Source organism: Salvia hispanica, chromosome 5 (genome assembly GCF_029641045.1).
Source record: "Salvia hispanica isolate PSC_SH4W2 chromosome 5, Shi_PSC_v1, whole genome shotgun sequence".
Classification (NCBI taxonomy): domain Eukaryota; kingdom Viridiplantae; phylum Streptophyta; class Magnoliopsida; order Lamiales; family Lamiaceae; genus Salvia; species Salvia hispanica.
This window is the reverse complement of record NC_142696.1, coordinates 16,231,284-16,247,357: the sequence shown is the minus strand read 5'-3', so window position 1 is coordinate 16,247,357 and position 16,074 is coordinate 16,231,284. Positions and strand designations below refer to the sequence as shown.

Sequence of the window (16,074 nt, the reverse complement as noted above, 5' to 3'; positions counted from 1 at the left end):
CCACTGCCGTGGCCACCGCGACCGCAGCCTCCGCCTCTCCGGCGTCTCCATGCGTCCCTGTACCGACGCCAATGACGGGGGCGGTACAGCGGGGTCCCACCGTCCCGGACTCAAACTCAGCTCGAATGTGAAAGTATCAAAATCACCCAGCGAGTGGTTAGGTGGTTAGGACGGTGATAATAGTCGTATCCGCGCGTGGATTGTTGACCGCGTCCATGTTGGGTCGGTACTCTTCATACGGCGATTGGGGACGACCCACAGTAAGAGGACTTGACCCCGCAACTGGGCTGGATGTTGCCATGTCTGGGATGGAGGGCCACCCCACACCTGGGATGGAGGGGGAGGGGGACTGGATCTCCACGTCTGGGATGGGGGCTGGGATGGAGGCGGAGCATGACTATAATAATGGTTGACATAGCCGGCGCTTGCCCCCGAGTCGACTGCGGGGTTGCTAGTGCTGGTGCCGGTACTCGCTACACCAGACCCGCTATTGTAGTACCCGCTGCTCGGGTACCCGGATTCTCTAGTGACGAGGGAATCACTATCGTGGCCTTGCATATTGAGTAAAGAAATCTAGAAAGATAAAAATATGATTGTGAAATTGTAGTGTAGATGTGGATGTGTGAAGTGAAAAATGAGAGGAATATGTTGAATTTATAGAAATAAATTAAGAAAAAAAAAATATAAAAATCGGATGACACCGCCGCAGCGGGGTCAGCGGTGTGCAATAGGTCGCTGCGGCAGCGCCCCGTCCACGCCGCGTACGCGGCACGCTCTCTTCCGCCGCGGCGCTCACCACTGTAGACACTCTTACATAAGCAGTTTTCCCGCCCAAAATTGCCTAGAGTGGCATTATTATTATACTCCATCCGTCTCATTCAAGATGTCCACATTCTTGAGTGACACGAGATTTTATGAGGAATTGTTAGGTGGAGTAAGTAGAAAGGAAAATGTAGTTGAATAACTTAATGAGGAAAGAGTAGAGAGAGAGATTTATTTCTAAATATAGAAAGTAGACATCTTGAATGAGACAAATTAAAAAGGAAAGGTGGATATCTTGAATGGGATGGAGAGAATAGTAATCATTAAAATAAAATATATGCATAAAGTCTATTGATGAGAAAGAGTAGTAATAAAGACATAAAGGATTATTGATACACCGAAAATAGAACAGTTATAACCACAACTTATTTAAACACAGAACACATTAATGAAAAAAAGTACCTGTTATTTGTGCATATAGATAAAAGTCAAAAATCAATAGAGGAAATACAGTTTTACTATCTACTTCAGTTGTACTTAAAACGCTGGCTGATTATAATATTTATTATCTAACCATAAAAAATAGTCTAATACGTAATGTTCAAAGCTGCAGAAGTACTAAACGGATCACCACCATCGCAATTTGGCCACGGTATGTCACTAACCGAGTCATGAGGGAGTTTAAGATATTTTATTTGCTGACGACATCTTTTCCCCAAATCCCCTTGAAGATCGAGATCAAAACATCGTCGGATATCAAGTGATTTAAGGTGCGGACAACCGTTAAGGATGAGTTCAAGTCCTTCATTTCCCATCCAATGAGCAAAAACTTGAAGATGTCATAGATTAGACATGCTTTTTCTAATTGCAAGAGCAAATATATTCCGAAACTGCTCATTAAAATCATCACTAGAATTCCGAAACTGATCATCAAAATCATTATATTCATGTGTTGGAAGCTTGCACTTAAATCCATTGCACGAAAATGATGTCAACATTGGGCAAGAATTACCAATAGCTTCAATGTGGGTACTACCAATCCCTGATCTAATAGTAAAGTGTAATTCTTCCAAGTGTCTTGGTTTTGCAACCATTCTAGTTGCACAATCTCCTGATATGAAAAAGCAAGTTCTAAGTTTAACTCGTTTCAGATTTGGTGATCTGAAAAACAAATAAATGATTAGATAAATTTTAAAGATAAAGGAAGCCCCGGTATAAAATAAAGAGAAAATTTTCTAAACAAGCCATATCTCTCATGTCTACTACATTATACTACTCAATCGATCCGTCCACAAAAAATAGTCTCATATGAGGGGCGAATGTTTTAATGAGAAATTGGTAAAGTAAAAGATATGGAAGAAAAAGTAGGTAAAGTATGAGAGAAATTTTCTATTTTTAAAAATGATACTCCCTCCGTCCGCGATTAGGAGTCCCGGTCACTTTTGCAAACCCGTTTTATAAAAATAATTAAAAATAGTTAAAGTGGAGAAATGGTAAAGTAAGAGAGAGAATAATGTTGACAAGAGTCTTCACAACATTATTCTCTTTTTTACTTTACCATTTCTCTACTTTAACTATTTTTTATCATTTTTATAAAATGAGTGCTCAAAAGTGATCAGGACTCCTAATCGCGGACGGAGGGAGTACTATTTTTTATGGACGTCCCAAAATGACAAAATAAGACTATTTTTCGTGAATCCCATAAGTAGATAACGCAAATTTTAATAAGAAACTGATAAAGTAAAAGATAGGAAATATGAGAGAGAGAAAAAAATGGTTAAAGTATTTAAGAAAAACTTTTAATTTTTGAATGAGACTATTTTTTATATACGTATCGAAATGAAAAATGAAACTATTTTTCATGAATGGAGGAAGTATAATCAATCGGGAAAAAGAAATATATAAGCAAGGACGAAGCAGAAGCAATAAATTTTAAAAAATAAATAAATTATAATTTCTATGATCAATCGGGCAAAATATAAAAAAGGTTGAACAGAAGCAATAAATTTAGGAAAATAAATAAATTATTCTTTCTCTTTCCAGTTAATAAATTTCTTAAATGTCAAAATTTGATTTTCATACTATTTTTCAAGAAGCATTTTAGTATCACACAACTATCAAATATATCAATATAATACATATAAAATGTCAATACGATGTTGCATATTCAAGGCATCATATTAATAGATTTAATAAATTATATGGGTGTGCTATATTGCTAACTTACCACCAAATTGCTAACTACAACTAAATAATAGGCATTAGAATTTTAAATTAAAGGTGAAGATCATTCAACCCTTGAGTTCACCTTCTTTGAGAGCATCCTCATCCGTGCTCTTAGCTAAGAGCACGAAGTGGCTCCGGACCCACTTTTACTCCTTGTCCTTAGCTAAGAGCACAACATCCACATTCGTGCTCTTAGCTAAGAACAAGCTCAAGGGTCCCACCAATCTATTATTCAATTTAAATAAAAACATTTCCACAATATTAAAATGCATTAAAAAATAAAAATTACATAATTAAAATCCTAAAAAATAAAAATTACATAATTAAAATCTTAAAAAATAAGATAAACATAATTAAAATCCTAGAAAATTAAAAAATACATAATTAAAATCCTACAAATTAAAAATTACACACGTGGAAGACTAGTCTTCTATCCCCAATTGCCTCTTGAGACCATGGATCATTTGCTCATGTGTTGCAAGTTGATCCGGAGTCATCTTAGACGTATCGTTCAAATAGAGTTGACCCAAGAGGGTCCACAACGTGTTGTTCGGGGGTGGAGGAGGCACAAAGGGAGCGGGGGCGGGGGCGGATGGAGTCGAGGCGCGACGGCGGGTGGTCGTCGCCTTCTTTTTTCCTTGCGGCCGGCGGAAACTGCTTGGGCCAGCGTCGGAGCTACCCAAGTTAGTTTCGGCAAGCTGGATAGCCACATCATCGGAGGCGCCGTCAGATAGGGCTACCGTCCTCGACCGTTTGCTGGAGGAGCTAGAGGAGGATGCTACTATGCCACCCCTATACTTCAGATGTAGGCGCCCCTCCTGCCAACAATCGAGGTACTTGAACGCTTTGAACTCCATGCGTTGGTAGGTCGCCAAGGCGGCAGTGATGATGTTGAGCTCGATCGTGCCGCTCCCCGCCGACCGCTCTTCCTGGAGGTAATACCCCTGGAACTTACCGATTGCCTCGTTGCATCTGGAGAGGCAATTGCGCACCATACTATCATTGCGATAGATGGTTCCCCTGGCCGGGTTTCATTGTAAAGACGAGTGATGCGCCACCAATACGTTTCCCCAGTTTGGTTCGTGCCAACTTCCGGATCTTCGGAGACTGCCAAGTAGGCTTTGAACATCGCCATCATCTGACCCAGAGTGTACGGGGTGCGGGTGCCACGGACAGGAGAAGTAGGAGTAGGAATAGAAGTAGGAGTAGGAGTAGAGCTGCTGCTCCCTCCCGATCCGGGTTCGGGTGCCCACCCAAACCCGGAGGCATTTTGGTCGTGCACCGGGTAAGGACGGTAGCCACCCGGAGCTTGCGAACCTTGGTTTTGAGAAGGGGCCGTAAAATTGCGTTTTCAGACTAGGAAATGAGTCGGAGTCGAACCAATCGTGGTTCCAACCGCGATTGCCGGAGGGGTGATCGCCGGATCCGGACACTGTGTAATGTGGTGAGAATTTAGACGAGAGAATATGAGAAAAAAGATGAGAGAAATGTAGATGATAGAATAGATGAGAATGTGATTTTTTTTTGTGTTGAAGTGGAGGTATTTATAGATGAAATGTGAATTTTGGGGAAAAAAAACTGAAAAATAAATTAAAAGTGGGTAGAAAACGGATATAATTTTTTGGGAAGTGGGAAAATATTTTTTTTTATTTAAAAACAATTTTTTAAATAAATTTCAAATTTTTTTTAAAAAAATTTAAAAATCGAATTTGCAAACGGCTATGTCGTTGGCCAATCAAACGCCGCCACGTAGGGCTGTTCAGCGGCACGGACGGATTGCTCGCAGCGGCGGACGAGATCGTCTTTGCCGCTGGCACGGACGGACGGACGGCGTTTTGAGCACCGCTGCTGATGCTTTGATTTCTTTTGTCTAGAATTGAAACTAGATGAGAAATGTGGCTTGGGTGGCCCACATAATTACACCAATAACCCATTGTTTAGTGTTCTATAAATAGCCCAAGTTTTGATATTATGGAATTTAATTTTGAATTTAATTTTTTCCTTCAATTTTTGTTGGTCGATAATACCCCTTACTCTGTGTTTCTGTCTCTCTCTCCTCTCTAAAACACATAATAGCAAAAAATCAAAAAATTATCCCAACTAGAATAGTCCAATGGCGGAGTGTGGTAGAGCATATTTTTTTGTTAATTTGAGATCTATGGAAACTAGTAGTGGAATAAAAAGGAAATTAATGAATGAAAAATTACCTCATGGAAGTTCTTGGCAGATTTCAACGAGAAGAAGAAGCCCCACCCCCACCCCCACCCTTTCAATTCCTGTTTTCCTTTTCCAATCAAACAAAAATCTGCAATCTCTAAATTACTAGTTTTGTAAATCGACCCATGAAGTTTTCTTTATCAGAAGCCAACAAGGAGCTTTCTCATCTTCTTCACAATTTCAACTTTCATCAGTTCCCCAAAGTTAGCCACTTTTCCTCACTTCATTCATGACACATACAGAGGCTGTTCATAGCATTTTACAGAAACTACAAAAATCGATCCCAAAATCCATTTGCATCCATACAATCGCATACCATGTAATTTACATAAACTGTAGTCAAATCGTTGTTTCACAACCGGAGCAAAATACGTCTGCGGTATGACCGTGTGTGGGAAACGACTGGTGCGGCGTGGGCATGCGAGGAGAGTGCAGAGACGGTGGCGACCTTCGTTTGTTTTTTTGAATTTGGTAGCATTAATTTGAGAGAGGAATTGAGATCAGGGAAGAAGAAGAAGAAGTCAGAGAGAGAAGAGTGGAGAGAGAGTGGCGGTGGCTGGTTGCAAAAGCCAAAATGCATAGGTAAAGAAGGAAATTCACAGTCAATTCTGGACTCATAGATCGATGCATATATAATTACCACCCTTTTTGAAAGAAATGAAAAATGGCTATTTCTTCAAGGTACAGTGCGGGCCTGGTGTATCTCTAGGGCCAGCAAGAATAAATACATTGAAGGTGAACACTCTAAATTGGACACAAATGAGGCCTTATTTGGCTATAACAAAGAAGGTGAACACGCCATATCATGCACAAAAAATATCAATAGGAGTATTAATGCCAATTAACTACAAAATTAATTATAACTAACTTTTAAAAGAAATCTCAAAACTTTAAATTCATATAACATATATTAAATTAAAGATAATTTTATAAGGATTCCAACGATATCCTACATGCATATGTTCCGACGTCGAAATTTAAAAAAAATTCAAAATTTTTTAATTTTTTCGTACAGCAGAAATGTCAACATACTATATAAAATATGTTAATGTCAATATAAGCAATGAGTTAACATTTTTAAAGCACTGTGTCGACATTCCCAAAGCTTTGTGTTGATATTTTCAAAACACTATACATTTTCATCCAAAACCCTAATTTGGAATTTTTTTTTCGATTTAATTAATAAAAACATAATTACACGTGGCAAATTGTAGACCACACGTTTTCTAAAATCCTATGATCTTAAATTAGTTGTAATTAGCAATTAAATGATGAGTTAGCAATTGATCATCCCCGACAGTTTGATGTCTCTAATTAGTTGTAGTTAGTAATCTAAGAAGAGTTAGCTACTGATAACACATGAATCATTATTCTTCACATGATTTTACTAATTTGGCAATGTAGTGCCAATTTGTAAAGCTTCTAACGCAATTACAGATTTGAAATCCAATTCAAAATCTTTAAAATGAATCTGTGAAATAATTAGCAAAGAAAAAGATTAACCAATCCTTTCCAACAATTACTCTAGAACACAATGAACAACTTGAAAATCATTATCTAATTTAGGTGAAATTGCAACCCATGTAACAGTTGATATAATTTTACCTATTGGCGATGTAGTCCATGAGTGTATCATCGCCAAAGTACTGGACGGTGAGGTCAATCAATTGTTCTTGACTACGATCCACTACGCGGCGGCACATAGCATTGTACTCTTTATTGAAAAGCCCCTGCCTAGGGTTGCAGAAATTGATGACTCGCCACCAGACGGGATCCTTGGAAACCTTCCACCATTTAGTACACACCGCCTGTGCCCTTGTGAGAATCTCCTCCGCCCCTAGCCTCGTTATATCTCCAGGGCCCTTGTAAGAATCTCTTCCGCCCCAGCCTCTGCAGAATATTAGAGGTTATATCTCCAGGGGAAATGAGTGATTTAGAGACAATAGCTGATCAAATCGTTCCGTAGTGGACATAGCGGAAGTAGTGTATTTGATCTACTTCTCATATTCAAACTCGCTATTTATAGAGTGGAAAACGAAGTTTCAAATCCATGGGAAATCCAAAAAGACATTCCAGAAGACTATCGAAATAAGTATGTTATTAACTTTATTGATGAAGTACTCCCTCTGTCCCCCAAATTTTGTCACCATTTGACCCGACACGGGTTTTAAGAAATGTAATAGAAAGTGAGTTAAAAAAGTTAGTGGCATGTGGGTCCTATTTTTATATATTAGGTTTAAAATAAAATGTGAGTGAGAATGAGTTAGTGGAATGTAAGGTCCACTACCAAAAATGATAAAAGTGAAAGGTGACAAATTTTTAGGGACGGGCGAAAAAGAAAATAAGTGACAAATTTTTAGGGACGGAGAGAGTATTTCTTTTAGATTTATTATTATCTTTAGTTTATCTTCCGTCTTTATTAGTTGGAATTTTTTAATTCTATACATATCATCTTTGTTAGTAATTGTGAAGCTTAAATATCTCCTACTGTAACTTTGCAATTTTGGTACTACATTTTTTAACTTTGGAACCTCTTAAAGGTAGTGTTATAAGGATTGAGTAGGGTTGCGGAAAAATCCTGAAATATTGGCTTTATTATACCGAAAAAATATCAAAAATATCGAACTTTCGGTACCGCAATATACTGCGACATACCGAAATTCGGTGTATACAGTCAAATTTAAATATAATTATACATAAAATATATTTTATATATTTTAAAATTATACAATTTATTGTGAATTATAAATATAATTATATAAAAAATATATTTAACATATTTTTTAAATTATAGAATATAAATACTATTTCAAAAACTCAAATATTCTATTTTCATTGAACGTTGAAAGTCGGGTATATCGTAAAAGTACGGTTCACCGAATTTCGTTAAGATATTGTCACGCCCGCATTTTCTAAGGATAGAAAAGACAGTGGAATCGTGACTAGGGGAGGGTTAAAGAAGCGGGGAGGAAAGGGGTAAACAACAAAACTCGGCCAAAGCTCGATATAATAGAAATAGCTCGAATAAAGCTAGAAATAACTCTAAATGAAACTATCTCGACTATACACGAACTTTAAAAGAAACAACATTCAGCGGAAGCATTTCGAGAGTAGAATGATGCTATGTATGAAGACACAACATAATCTGAACATTTGATAGACATTCTTCACTTTTATGTTCAACACCCACCGCGCTCGTCACAGCTCAACCTGCACATTGGGAAAACAAATGCAGGGCTGAGTACTTGATGTACTAGTGAACATATGCCAAAACAATTTTATAAAACAGTTATGTCATGCCACCATTGAGTGACCTCAGGGTTTAACTTTAAAAAGGCCCGAGACACTAAAATCATTTCAAGCACAAACTTTCATCTCATCCTCAAATCCTTTTCCTCATCATTTCAAAACACAACCATTTTTCCTTGAGTTATTTAAGAAACTGTCATATCTGTTCTTTAGAGTGCCGTGTAAGGGGGCCACTTTCCACGAGCACGAAAACCGGCCAACCCATTCGATGACTCACAGTCCTCATCATGTACACTAGTCCAAGTAGGGATGCACCCTTGCTAGGACCCGAATTCGATTAAACTCATAGTAGGGACTCACTCCCCACTAAGCAATCATCAACCTCATCATCTCAACAATCTCAACATCATCATCTCAACAACCTCAACATCAACAACATGTGAAACGAGAATGTGGCCGCAAACTCGATCACCAGATCGGCCGACCCAAAAGACGGCTCACGATCCCCAATTGTGTACACTAGTCTGAGTAGGGACTCACTCCCTAGTCAGACCCGAACTCGATTTCAATAGGTCTAGTAGGGACAACTCCCTTGCTAAACAAACAGATAGGCATTTCTCAAAACAAAAACATGGCATGACATACCCTTTGCAAACTCCATTTTTCTCATAAAACTTATTTGAAACATAAATCATTTTTCTGTCAAAGTCGAACATCATCTCACATCATATCAACAAGTCGAACAAATCACAATATCACTCAATAAATCAACACATATTATCACATAACATCACTTTCAATACTCTCACTTTAATCACAAATTTCACATCATGCTTGGAATTTAAATAATTGCAGTCACATAAAATGATGCTCAAACCGATATATATTAAATCGAAAGCTCTTGAAAACTTTAGTTCGAAAGCCCACCTCGATCGTTTAATTTCTGAATTTGAATTTCCTTACTTCGACTCCAATTTTATTTGCGAAGAAAAATCCTTCCTTGAGTCCATGCTCCTCCTCTTTCAATTATTTTCGAGGGCACCGCCCAAGACGTTGCGGGTGACGTCGGCTGTCCATTCACGCTCCCATCATTGGCCGATCTTTAAACGAACATATTAGCACATCCTTCACTTCTTCTTCAATTAATTTGGCTCAAGTTAGAACAAATCCCAAGCCCATCTAACATTTCCAACGTCTAACCCATCATCAAAATGAGTACAACTCATTTTATTAAAGTCAATTGAAACACAAATGGAGGAGTCTTCCTCTTTCTTCATCACTCTGTATCATCTCAAGAATATAACTCCAATCTCTCCCATTCAACTCCTTCGTGCATCACCTCAATATAGAACTCTCAATCTCTCTCTTGCTCACGTTGTCCCCAAAACAGATTCCCATCTCTTTCTCTCTATCCTGTTCTAAAACTTCTTCTCTCCGGCAAAACTCGGCACCGCCGCTGCCAACGTTCTATTCATCGGCGATGAGCTCGACAAGCTCAGCTCCACCTCTGTCTATCTCCTTCATCTCTCTCTCAACTAGCGTCGTTGATTTCCTGCCCAATCGGGGCAGTTCACAGTTCAAAACAATCGCCTCCGCTGCCTCCCGTGCCGCTCCCTCCTCCTTCTGCCTCTGTCGCTCAGCTCCACTACGCCGTTGTCTCTGTCACCGGCGTCCTGCCATCTCTCTCTTCGCATCACCTAAAATCAGTCGCCTTCGTCAACCCGACGTTAATGCAGAAATCACAGCGGCAAGTTCGCCGCTGCCAACGACTCTCTCCTGCTCCTGGTAGCACCGCCCCTTTCTCGCTCTTCTCTTTCTTATTTCCCAGTGCCAACCGATCGCTGCTGCCGCTGCCGTATCGTTGCGCCTCTCCGTTCCCATCTGCTTCGCTGGTTGTTGCCGACAAAACACAGCACCACCGCCGCCCCTACTCACCGTCTTCTATCTCGGTTTCTCTTCTCTCCATATCTCTCATGCTGCACTTAATGATCTCTTCTCTGCCCTCTCGTTTCCCTCTAACTCTCTAACTTTGTTTTCTTTGGAATTTATTTTAATCTGATAGAAACGCGTGTTGAGAAAAGGAATATTTGGGTTCCAAGAGAAATTAGAGTTTCAAGAACTCAACATTAATAATGTCTTGTTCCAATATGAGTTGTTCCAAGAAACACATTTATTGTAGTATTTCAAAAGTCCCTAACATCCCTATAAATACATGGGTGTTGGGTATTTTTCATTCATTCGAATCAATACAATCTTTTGCTATCTATTACTTTCTTCTCTAAGTATGATGCCTATACCATTTAACATGGTATCAGAGCAGGTTAGGACTCAGATTAGGTATCATCATCGTCCATGATACCTCTCTCGGCCCTCCTGTTCTTTTCCATTTTTATCTTCCCCGCATCTTAAACCTGTGCAAGTAGCACACAATGTCAGAAGAGAATCAGTTAACCGAAACCACAAACACAGCCATGGCCGACGAATTTGCCCGGCAATTCGCAAATTTCATGCGCAATAGTTTTGCGATGAACAAATCCAACACAGATCCACCAGAAAACCCTGCTCAGCCATATAAAATAGACACGCAGCCCCTCGACATCGGTGGGAACAAATTGAATGGAGAAAATTACTCCCTTTGGTCTGTGCTCATGAAGACGGCGATAAGCGGTCGAGGAATGGTATCTCACGTTACCGGAGTGCCTCCTTCCCCACCACGAACCGATCCAGCTTTCGCACAGTGGCAACAGGCTGACCACTGCGTGTTCACATGGCTGATTCAAAACATCGAGCCTCGACTAGTTAGTCGAATTTCACAGCATCCGACGGCCAAGCACATCTGGGATGCTTTGGCTGTCACTTATGGGAGCGGAGGAGACAGAATCCAGGTGTATGATCTCCAGTTCAAAGCGAGCACACTGAGGCAAGGACACAGTTCATTAGACGAGATATGGAGCAGATTACAAGAAATCTGGATCGCGATCGACCAAAAGCAGAAGAACCCAATGAAATACTGAGAGGATATAGAGATTCACGATAAATTCATACAAGATCAGAGATTGTGTCAATTTGTATATGCAATTGATAGCAAGTATGAATCAACCAAAAGGGAGATACTGAAATTAAATCCACTTCCCTCAGTTGATTTTGCATACAATCTGGTCCAACAAGAAGAGACACGCCTCCAAGTGCTGCAGCCGGCGAACACCAGTGGTGCGGTCACCACCGAAGGAATCGGCGCGGGTCTCGCCGTCCGTGGGTGGCAGAACCACGCCGACGGCTCTCGGGGTGGCGGGCGCGCCGGAATTTACAGGAATCGACGGAGTGATGAAGAAGACAAATCAAAGTTAGTTTGCTCCTACTGCAAACGAAAAACACACACAAAAGACTCGTGCTTTGAGCTCATCGGCTATCCAGAGTGGTGGGAAGAGAAGCACGGAAAGCCGCCGCCACCACCGTCGCGAGCAGCCTGGAACCGCGGCGGGCACGCCGCCGTAGCGGTCGGAGGGGATAGAGGAACCGCTGTCCACGGCGGTCAGGAGACCGCACAAATCGGCGCCGCTGCCCAGCCGACAAAAAGGGCCGACACCGCTGCTGTCCAGCCGGCGAGCACGATTGGGGCGGCGAACTTCGTCGCCGAAGGGAGTGGGAGCATCGTCAATGACTGGAGTGGTGAATTATTGGGAGAAGAAGGGGCGGCGCATCTATCAGGTAAAAAAGGGTTTGGGGGCTCTTTTATTAGAGACCCCCAAAGTTTGCAAAAATGGCAGAATATACCCCACCAAAATATTCAGCCACAATTAGCCCCTAAATCTCTTAAAAATTCTATAAATGCCCAGATTTTGTTGCAAAATAAATTTCAGCCCCTCGAGAAGCTTGGTTTTGCGTGTTCAGTGTCCAATAGTCAGAAAAAAATGACAAATGGATATTTGACTGTGGAGCAACCGATACAATAACATATGATGCCTCAGACCTCACCGATCTTCAGAAACCTCAAAAATCCCATATCCAGACTGCCAATGGAGAATTTACGGTAGTTGAGGGGGCCGGGATTGTCAACATCTCACCCACTTTGCAATTATCAAATTGTCTCTATATCCCTTCGATGTCTCATAAACTTCTGTCCATCAGTCATGTCACTAAGGAGTTGAATTGTACATTATTAATGCAGCCACAATTTTGTCTATTACAGGATATCCGAACCGGGGAGATAATTGGGCGTGGCACTGAACGCGATGGACTCTACTACGTGGATGAGATAGCTCAAAAAGGGACTGCCATGCTAACTCACGGGTCAGCCGACCGGAAAGCTTGGCTTTGGCATCGGCGTTTGGGACATCCCTCTATCGGTTACTTAAAATTGTTATTTCCGAATATTATTCCTAAGCATGACATGTACTGCGAAACTTGTTTTCTATCCAAAAGTCATCGAAATTCTTATCCTTTAAGTCAAACTCGGGTTGAATCCCTATTTTCTTTGGTACACTCTGATGTTTGGGGGCCCGCACCAATTATTGGGGGGCAAAGTCTTAGATACTATTTAGTGTTTGTAGATGATTGCACTCGCATGACTTGGGTATATTTCATGAAACAGAAATCAGAAGTTTTTTCACACTTTACCCATTTTTATAATCTCATCCAAACTCAGTTTCAAAAAACCATTCAAATTCTTCGGTCAGATAATGGAGGGGAGTTTGTAAATTCGAGTATGAAGCAATTCTTCCAAAAAAAAGGTCTTATACACCAAACCACTTGTGCTTATACTCCCGAGCAAAACGGTGTAGCCGAAAGGAAAAACCGATCTCTCCTTGAAATGACCCGCTCAATGCTTATAGAGTCAAAAGCCCCAGAGCATTTTTGGCCCGAAGCCATTGCCACCTCAGCATACCTCTTAAACCGATTGCCCACAAGTATCCTTAAACACCGAACTCCACTACAAGTCTTATCCACCCTCGCTAAAATTCCTCCACCCTTAACCCTTGAACCACGTGTCTTTGGATGCTCTGTGTTTGTCCACATTCCTAAACACCAAAGAACCAAATTATCTCCATGTGCTATTAAATGTGTTTTTGTGGGATATGGGGTACATCAAAAAGGGTATAGGCGCTTTGATCCAAAATCCAATCGCATGTTCACTACTATGAACTGTAATTTCCTTGAGACCGAGTATTTCTTTACCCACCTTAGCGGTCAGGGGGAGAATAATATTGAAAGTAACAGTAGTACGGACCCGCTAAGTTGGATCTCAGTGCCAATGCCAATGTCAAGTAATCATGAGGCAGACTTAACAGAGAAGGCAGTAAGCAGTACCGCTGAGCAAGTCACTGATGTGGTGGAGTCTACCGTGAAAGGTGCCATCGTTCCAACTGTCTCTCCATTAAGTTTATCCAATGTAAGTTCTCTTGTGGATACAGATAATTGTTTAACTAATACTGTAAGCCCAGAAGAACTAGAAAGCCCAACCAAGGATGAAGAAGGGGAAGATAAAGAAATCGAAGTTGAAGGAGTTGATCCTGACACTGGGAGATACATACTTCCACCAAGACCAAACAGAGGAGTTCCACCAAAGAGGTACACACCCGAAAAGATTAACAAGAAAACGCGCTACTCTGTTGTGAATCTAGCTAAAGGCCATTTATCAGAGATGGCTCTAGCTTTTGAGAATGCACTGTATGAGGAAGAAGAAATTCCACAAACATGGGAGGAAGCTATGCGTTGCAAACATTGGAGTGAAGCAATGAAGAAAGAGATGGATGCATTGATCCGAAATCTGACATGGGAAAAATGCAAATTGCCAGCAGGGAAACGACCTGTAGGGTGTCGTTGGGTCTTCACCATCAAAAGACGACCCGATGGCTCGATTGAAAGATATAAAGCATGTCTCGTGGTGAAAGGTTATACCCAGACATATGGAGTGGACTATTCGGAGACCTTCTCTCCAGTAGCCAAGATGAACACTGTCCGAGTACTGTTATCTGTTGCTGCTAATAAGGACTGGCCATTACACCAGTTCGATGTAACGAATGCCTTCCTACATGGTGAGTTGAGGAAGGAAGAAGAAGTTTATATGGAGGCACCTCCGGATTTTGCATCAGATTTCGAAGCAGGTGAAGGGTGCCGACTAAGGAAGACATTGTATGGATTAAAGCAATCCCCAAGAGTGTGGTTCGGAAAGTTTGCCGGGGCAATGAGTAGTTATGGATATACACAGAGTAATTCAGACCATACTCTATTTCTGAAGAGGCGAGGTGATAAGATTACATGTTTAATCATATATGTTGATGATATGATTATTACAGGTGATGACCTAGAAGAGATTGAGCACTTAAAGAAGAATCTATTTCAAGAATTTGAGATGAAGGACTTGGGGAATCTCAAGTATTTTCTTGGGATTGAAGTACTAAGGTCAACCAAAGAAATTTTTCTGCGACAAAGGAAGTATATCTTGGACATCCTAGCAGAAACAGGTCTCTTGGAATGTAAACCAGCAGACACTCCTATAGTAGTTAATCATGGATTGCAAATCAGAGAAGGAGTCAAGTTGACTGATCGTAGTCGATATTAGCGACTAGTCGGAAAGCTCATATATCTCTCACACACTAGGCCGGATATTGCCTATGCAGTGGGGGTCGTTAGTCAGTTCATGCATAAACCGCAGACGGATCACATGGAGGCAGCACTAAGGATTTGTCGATATTTGAAAGGAACTCCAGGACATGGAGTGTTGTTCACTAAGAACGGACTGCTGGGGATTGGTGCCCCTTGCACAGCGGAAGACATGCATACACAAATAAATCAGATCTACAGATCTATTTGACCGATTATGGGATTAATTATCTACATGTTAAACAAATCAAATTGCATTCAAGAACACAAATAAATCATGTTTAAGGAATAAGAACCCTAATTCATGATTTCCTACGGTTTAGAATTACCGATCTGATTCTCCAAAGAATCGTCGATTGCTTGCGCCTTCTCCACGAGATGATCTTCGTACTCAACCATAAATCTTCTAATCTGTATCTCAAACTCAGATTATGACATTTGGGTGGGCAAAGCTTGTCAGAATCGAAAAGGGCTTGATTAGAAAGAAGACAGAATATCAGTTTTGTCAAAAACCGATTTTTCGTCCACTCCCAGAGGGGAGCACGAAAATTAATGATTAAAATTCTATTAAGTCTCCTTTCTAATCTCCTTTTATATTGAGCTAAGGTGGGCCAGATTAGGGATCCATGGAGGTTGGACTTGGGCCAAACCTGTTGGACTTTTACTAATTAAATTGAGCCCCAATTTAATATAAGTCCAAACAGAATATTATTATCATCCACTATAGTATAATAATATTAACTGCCCGTCCAATCCCAAATTACGAGTAATCCGGGCTTTTACCTCTTTAATTTATTATTTCCCGTGTTAAAGATATAAATATCCATTAATCAATTTAAGTCTGCTATTTGACTTTAATTAATTAATATCTTTTTCCAAGAGTTGTCTAGTTCAAAATCTTTATTTATTATTCTGGAATAAATTCCAACCGGCCGGGTTTCTGAATAATAAAACCTTTTTCGAACACCTCTTGAGGATATTATCAAACTGGACTCACCCAGCACACGATTCATTGCA

The 16,074-nt window shown here is 40.5% G+C and overlaps 1 protein-coding gene and 1 pseudogene across 1 annotated transcript; one reads left to right on the top strand and one right to left on the bottom strand.

The window, feature by feature from the left end:
- Positions 1–1,601: 1,601 nt before the first annotated feature.
- On the bottom strand, positions 1,602–9,852 carry LOC148926354 (putative F-box/LRR-repeat protein 23). Its single transcript, XM_089059098.1, has 3 exons — positions 9,794–9,852; positions 6,811–7,095; positions 1,602–1,923 (listed from the first exon to the last, which is right to left on the bottom strand). Exons 1-3 carry the CDS (start codon positions 9,850–9,852, stop codon positions 1,602–1,604), a joined length of 666 nt encoding a protein of 221 aa, XP_088915224.1.
- Positions 9,853–10,883: 1,031 nt separating this feature from the next.
- On the top strand, positions 10,884–12,407 carry LOC148926353 (uncharacterized; annotated as a pseudogene).
- Positions 12,408–16,074: the final 3,667 nt, after the last annotated feature.